The sequence below is a fragment of the Octodon degus genome, unplaced genomic scaffold, assembly GCF_000260255.1.
Source record: "Octodon degus isolate 3935 unplaced genomic scaffold, OctDeg1.0 scaffold00021, whole genome shotgun sequence".
NCBI lineage: Eukaryota > Metazoa > Chordata > Mammalia > Rodentia > Octodontidae > Octodon > Octodon degus.
In genome coordinates this window covers 8428185-8435564 of record NW_004524597.1, presented here as the reverse complement: position 1 = coordinate 8435564, position 7380 = coordinate 8428185, and the positions used below count along the sequence as shown (strand labels likewise).

The 7380-nt window shown below is 46.0% G+C and overlaps 1 protein-coding gene across 2 annotated transcripts; it reads left to right on the top strand.

Moving 5' to 3' along the window:
* Window positions 1-433: 433 nt before the first annotated feature.
* On the top strand, window positions 434-7123 carry Znf263 (zinc finger protein 263). 2 transcript variants are annotated; one of them, XM_004627832.2, is made up of 6 exons: window positions 434-1041; window positions 1887-2067; window positions 2505-2578; window positions 2862-2988; window positions 4315-4431; window positions 5111-7123. In XM_004627832.2, exons 1-6 carry the CDS (start codon window positions 649-651, stop codon window positions 6277-6279), a joined length of 2061 nt encoding a protein of 686 aa, XP_004627889.1. In that variant the 5' UTR covers window positions 434-648; the 3' UTR covers window positions 6280-7123. The 2 variants fall into 2 exon arrangements, with proteins under 2 accessions (XP_004627889.1, XP_023567575.1); XM_023711807.1 differs by lacking the exons at window positions 1887-2067; window positions 2505-2578 and having other exon boundaries at window positions 436-1041.
* Window positions 7124-7380: the final 257 nt, after the last annotated feature.

Here is a 7380-nt window from a genome sequence, read left to right as displayed (position 1 = left end):
TGCTTTGCCAAGCTTGTTCCAAGTAGGTGCCTTAGACCACTGAGCCATCTCTCCAGCCCCAACAATTCAGATTTTTGTACCTCGCTCAGACACTGATGTAGCTTGACTTTATATCAAGCGTAGCTCATTGTGACTGATTTTGCTGGGGAAATCTGACTCAGGCCGGCCACCACTCTACACCTGCTGCTTCCTTTCCCTCTTGCACCTGGCTGTCGCGTTCCCCAGGAGGGCGCAGAACTTGTCCAATAACCCAGGGCCTTTTGACTCCAATTGGTCTCTGCCTTGTCCCGCCTCCGCAGGAAAACTGCCCCCTGGTTTGTCCGAGGTGCGTTTGGTGAGACGAGATCCAATGAGCAGGAGAGTCCGCGAGGCGTGACCGGGCGCGGGCGGTGCTGGCTCGTGACGCCTAACCTGTGCGCCGAAACTTCCGGCCTTGGAGGTAAGGGTTGAGTCTGCGAGGGTCCGAGACCCGGGAATACGTCTCGGCAGTGGGGGCCGGCGGAGGCCAGAGCTCTGAGCTAGGGTCTTCCTCCAGGATTTAGAACTCTGGACCACTTGGCTCCGGCTGAAGCCGTCCATCCTTGCAGGAAGTCCGGGGCGCCTTCTAAGAAGGGCGCAGCTGGTTTCCGGGCCAAGGCGCTCTTTGGTATGGCGATGGCGGCATTCCCGGGCTCTCAGGAACGGGAAGGTCTCCTTATAGTGAAACTCGAGGAGGACTGCGCCTGGGCCCAGGAGCTACCTACCCCTGACCCTGGGCCCAGCCCCGAGGCCTCCCATCTGCGCTTCAGAAGGTTCCGCTTCCAAGAGGCCGCTGGTCCCCGGGAGGCCCTCTGCCGCCTCCAGGAGCTTTGCCATGGGTGGCTACGGCCCGAGATGCGCACCAAAGAGCAGATCCTGGAGCTGCTGGTGCTGGAGCAGTTTTTGACGATCCTGCCCCAAGAGATCCAGAGCAGGGTGCAGGAACTACATCCGGAGAGCGGTGAAGAAGCAGTGACCCTTGTGGAGGATATGCAGAGAGAGCTTGGGAGACTGAGACAACAGGTGGGTGAAAGAACTCAGTGTTGTCGCTGTTTGGCCTCGAGGTTTGGGGCATGATACTGGTCTAGTTTTCCCAGTACAGTTTACTTGGTTACGCTAAGTAGATCTTATATGAGGAAGAGGGCTTTTTATGGCTAAATGTGGAACATTCACACTCCAGATTTCCCACTTATGAACAGTGATCAGTGAATAGTGAGTAGCCTGTTTCCACGTGGAACCGGTGCTTCAGTCAATAGTTGTGCACTCTGGATTTAAGTCAGCATTCAAAAGATCGCACTATCGCTTACTACCCTTGTGACTTTGGGCAAGTTATTTCCTCTTCTTGGGCCTCAGTTTTCCTACCAGTACAATAAAGATAAGAAAGTACTTTTGGGGGTCTATTTTGAGGGTTAGAAGAACAGCACGTAAAGTTTTGATGATTCTACTGGTTGATAATTATACTTGCTATCTGTTCTTTTTACGTTAAGGTCAGCAGTGTAGTTTCTTCTGTGGAGCTAGATCTTGGCTAAATTTTGAAAAACACTGGCTCTCGTAGAGCCAGCAAAGACTTAATTTATTTGGTAGTGAGGAGCAGAAGCATATGGAGAAAGATGAGAGAAAACGACAGTAAGGTATATTAAAAGAATGTGTTGGGAAGATGTGCATTGGGAATGGACTCCTCCCTAACCATTCTCCCCCATTTTTTCGGACACCACACAGGCATAAAAGTCTTTAGCATAAACCGTCTTTTTCTTGCTCAAAAGAATCTCTTGTGGTTTTTCTGTTGAAGGCTTGCTCTTGGAATCCTTTACTAATTACCCTTTCTATTGGCCCCATTGTGATGATAAGTGATATGGGTTGGTCCTCAGGTCACAAACCAAGGGCGGGGAACAGAAGTGCTTTTGGAGGAGCCTTTGCCTCTGGAAACAGCAGGAGAGTCACCGAGCTTCAAGCTGGAGCCTGTGGAGACTGAGCGAAGCCCTGGCCCCAGGCTGCAGGAGCTGCTAGGCCCCAGCCCCCAAAGGGACCCCCAGGCTGTAAAGGACAGGGGTGAGGAACAGTTATCTGGGCAGGTGGGAGGGAGGAGGGGCTTTGGGGTTGCCCCAATACTAAGGAAAGGAATTCCTCAAAGTTGAAGTTTTCAGATGTTGCCTGAAAGTCCTACATGTGGTGTGGGTTCTGCTAAGATATGCAAAGAAGGACCCTCTCCTAGTGGGAGAGATCTATTTGTATGCAGAAAAGAAGATTTAGAGCAAGGTGAACTAGGAGGGGTTTGGAGTGTTGCTAACTCCTGTGGAAGACGCTCCCATTGCTTTACTCTGACCCCATCATTTTGGTATTACTTGTTCTGCCTGTTACTGGTTTTTGTTTAGTGTCAATCTTAAAAGCAGAAATGGGGTTTTGGGAAATGTATACTGTGTTGTAATAATTTATGGGTTACCAAGACTTAGGAATGCCATTCTCATTATGATTTCTGTCACCTTCAGCGTTATCTGCTCCCTGGCTTTCTCTCTTTCCTCCTGAAGGGAATATGGAAGACAAGGAAATGACTGGGTCCCAGGTGATGTGGAGGGTCCCATTATCTCCCCCTGCCAGGACACTGCTTCCTCCCCTGGAGGCTTCCTTTTGGGATGGGTTGGGGCAGTTGTGGCACTTCGAGGATCCTTTTCCCCAACCAAATGTCCCCTTCCTCCTTATTGGTCTCCATCATTTGTAGATCTGGGATCATTTTTTCCTGTGACATATGTCCTTGGTACCCCTGGGCTTTTTCTTCTCTTTCGTGCAACTCTGCTTGAATTATTCTTGGTGCATCTGTGGCTAAAGGAGATCTTTTGCTGTTTCAGTTGCCTGAGAGCTTAGAGGACATGGCAATGTACATCTCCCACGAGGAGTGGGGGCATCAGGATCCTAGTAAGAGAACCCTCTCCAGGGACACAGTACAAGAGAGTTATGAGACTGTGGACTCACTGGGTAAGACTTCTTTTCTAGGGTGATTTTGACAGTAATATTTCTGACAAAGATCCTGTCTCTTAGATACCTGTCTCAAGTTACCAGACTTGAGTTTTGTTAAGCCTATTTAAAGTTCCTATACTAGGGTCAGTTAAATATCTGCCATTGAATTTAGGTGGAGGGTATGCAGGCATTTATTAAATAGTGCCCTAGATTGTATGTGTGAAAAATATCATTTAAAAAGGGAAGGGGAGAGTCCTAAGACATTGTATACATTATGACTGGCTATGTTGATGCACAAATGGCAGAAAAAATCACACCACTTTGTTTTCCTTCATCAGGTTTGTGTAAAGAGAATTACTGCTATAAACTCATTTGTACTAATTCTGTTAACAGATTACTGTTATTTTTGTTTCCCTTATTGGGACCACTCCAGGTTTTCCACTGTTGAGTTGTACAAAGTTGAACAAAGTGATTGTTCAACTTGCTAACAAGGAAGGAAAGATCAGATTATAATTTTATGAAACTGAATATATGTTTTAGTCTATGTTTGCTGAAGGTGGAGTGAGGGGCCCCCCCCCCCCCGCATACATAGAAATGGCATATTTAGGTTTTAAGGTCATAGTCCTAACAGAGTTCATGGTCTTTTTTTAAAATTGTCCATTGATGTTTTCTCCTGCTACAGTTCTCAGTCAAATCTTGCTCTGTTTTACATTTATATGTAAGAATCAAGGCTGTTTTAGCATATTAAAGTAATTCATCAATGAACTGACCATTCTTATCAGCTTTGTTTTAATTACAAAAAATAAGCTCTTATTGCAAAAAAGATAGCTTTCTGGTGAAGGTGTGAAAGGCCACCTAGAGCAGCTTGCCCAGCCAGGATGAACAGGAGAGGACCCAGCGTGGTCCTCTGCTGTGGTTACAGCTGTGTCTCTTTTTTTCTCCCAACCTGCTAACAGCTCTTTGTAAATGTGCAGTCAATGACAGCTGAGGGGTGCAGCATATCAGACGAGGAGAATACAATGTCTGTGTCAGGCAGACTGAGAAGCCAACAGCAGGAGCCCAGGGGATGTCCTTGGGGCAGACCAGGCCAAAGACACTGCAGTCACTAAATACTTTGAAAAAAAAATTTTTTTTTAAACTCCATAGTCTCTCTCCCTTGACTTTATTTTCTAGATGTAAATACTGGGAATAGTTTAATGTATATTCCCAGTAATTGTTGCCAGACTTAGCAGAGCATTCTGTGTCTTACCTGTTGAGGGTTGGGATTAAGACTATCTTTGTTTCTTCTGCCTACTAGAGGAGAGTGCTGACACAGCAATGTGTTTCTTTCATCATTTTCAACAGGGCCTCACATTCCTAGTCAGGAGGCCTTAAGCACCCAGGTGGAACAAGGAGAAAAACCATGGGATCCCAATATCCAGAGTTGTAAGGAGGACAGGAGCCCCAGGAGCCCAGCTCCAGGTAAGGAATAAAAAAGTATTTCCTCAGTAAGGTGTCACATAAGACATTTAAGGGTTTGAGTGTAAGGACAGGTTACTACTGTTCTATGGTAGCACATTGCTTCTGGTTTCTCAACTGACTACTTTCCACCCCAGTGAGGCACCTGTGGAACCCAGAATACAAACTTTGGGGAACATTGAACATTTCCTTCTGTGGAATCCAGAAACCAAACTCACTCTTGAGTTCACTTGTCCCATCCTGGTCTCATCCCTGTTACATCTCATCCATTGCTAAAGGGCATCAGCCAGGGGCCTAATTGGAAAGGTTTGTTGAGACCTAAGAAAGGACTTTCCAAATGCTCTGAGCTTTGATTTTTTTTCTCCCTTTTTTTGTCTCTCTCCTTTTTTTCTTTCTGACACAGTCTCACTGTGTACTGTAGTATAGATTGGTTTGAGACAACTATCCTGCCTCAGCCTCTTGAGTAGCAGGGGTGAGCCACACACTACACACAGCTTGTGAACTCTCATTCCTTAAACGGTAGCCCCACCCCTTGTTCAGATGCCTCTATGGGGTAGTTTATACCTAGGAAAAGAATAGAAAACTGAGGCCCCTTTGGGACCTCTGACCTGATTGGCATTTTAGAGATGTGGATACTTCCAGGGTACAAATAATATAAAGATTTGGCTTTTTTCTTTACCAGGGGAGGAGAAATTTGACAACCAAGAAGGAAATATTCAGTCTATTTCCCCTGAGAACACTCACTCCCAGGTGCTGCTCCCTGGCCACGACAGAGGGGAGGTGCCCTGGAGTCCTGAACAGGGCCGGCCTCGTGACAGGGCAGAAGGGCATTGGGAACCTCCTCCCGAAGATCAAATGGAGCAGTCCTTAGCAGGAGCCACAAGTTGCAGAGAACTGGGGCCACCAAAGGAACTGCAGCCAAAAAAACTTCATTTATGTCCCCTGTGTGGCAAGAACTTCTCTAACAACTCAAACCTAATTAGACATCAGAGAATACATGCAGCAGAAAGACTGTGTATGGATGTGGAGTGCAGTGAAATCTTTAGTGGACACCCACATTTTCTTTCACTGCATAGAGCACATCTGGGTGAGGAGGCCCATAAGTGCCTAGAATGTGGGAAATGCTTCAGTCAGAATACCCATCTGACTCGCCATCAGCGCACCCACACAGGTGAGAAGCCCTATCAATGCAATGTATGTGGAAAAAGCTTCTCTTGCAACTCCAACCTCCATAGGCACCAGAGGACACACACTGGGGAGAAACCCTACAAGTGCTCTGAGTGTGGGGAGATCTTTTCTCATAGCTCCAACCTTCTTCGACACCAGAGGATCCACACAGGAGAGAGGCCCTATAAGTGTGCTGAGTGTGGGAAAAGTTTCTCTCGGAGTTCTCACCTTGTCATTCATGAAAGAACCCATGAGAGAGAGAGACTTGACCCCTTCTCGGAGAATGGGGTGGCCATAAATAATGGTACCCCCTTTCTTACAAACCAAGGAACTCGCAGAGCAGAGAAGAAACTCTTTGAATGTTCAACTTGTGGGAAAAGCTTCCGGCAGGGTATGCACCTCACCAGACATCAGAGAACGCACACAGGAGAGAAACCATACAAATGTACCCTTTGTGGAGAAAACTTCTCTCATAGATCCAACTTAATTAGGCATCAGAGAATTCACACAGGAGAAAAACCCTATACCTGTCATGAATGTGGAGATAGTTTCTCTCACAGCTCTAATCGGATTCGTCACCTAAGAACCCATACTGGAGAGAGACCTTATAAGTGTTCTGAATGTGGAGAAAGCTTCTCTCGGAGTTCGCGCCTTATGAGTCATCAGAGAACTCACACGGGTTAGAAATAATGGGATTTCTTTTTGTCCTAGGTTAGGTGGCATTTAAAGGTTGTCAAGAGCTGGCTTGCATTCTTTGACCGAATGACCACTTTGTTTTCCAAGAGGAAATGAGGGCTCATCTTGAGGGTAATGCAGAGACAGCAAATGATTGTTGTAAAACTAAAGAGAAGTTGTTTGCAGTTGTAAGGTTTGAGGAAACCAGCTCAGGGACACTTGTATTTAGTCCATTCCGTCCCACTTTCTTGATATGTGTACCCCATATGTAGTTTGGGTGCCTTACTATATAATGTTCCAACAATTTTGGGAATTCATGTGATCTTTTACTTTCTTCACTTGGGACTGGAGCATTGAGGTTCCTAAGGCCCTCGAGACCAAAGAAGGGCCAGATTTCCTGAGAAACCAGCCTAGAGGTCAACAAGTTATAAGTTACAGCCCTCTGGCTGGGAATCCGTGAACATCCAGGTCAGTCACAATAATACATGTCAGTGGCCTGGCAAGAGTGCCCATTGGCAAGCCACATGATATGTGACCTCAGACAAAAAGGAAATGGAGACCTAAGGGAAACTTAATGAAAAACTTGTGGGTGAGTCTAGAAATTGGCAGTTGAAATGAGTGTGTAATCATTCTATCCTTTGGACAGATTGAGGCTTTCTTCCATATCCAAAAATGATGCACAGAGCTCTGAACTCTTGTTCCCAGGTGGAACAAGATGGATCTCTAGGAAGGATTGATCCCTAGGAAGCACTGAAAATGTGGATCCTAGGGAAATGAGGGATTATGCCTGTCCCTGTTCACAATGTTTGGATGGTAATAAATGTCTTCAGGAAACAAAGTATGTGAATCTTTGTCTTAATCCCCTGGGTTGATCTATCTTATCAGAGCAACTTTTTCTCTTTTTGGACTTGGGTTGGTCAAGAAAGGTTCTGATAAAAGGTGGCTGAAGATAAGTTCAGGTGGTTTGTGGGCTTGATGGGCTCTAGGCTGGACCTCTCCCATGCTAAGTGAAGCAGAATGACTGCTTGGGATGATGGTATAAAGTCTCTGAAAGTTGTTCTTTCCCTCTGTGTTGTATAGTAAAAATATTTTTGATTTTTTTGTTTAGAA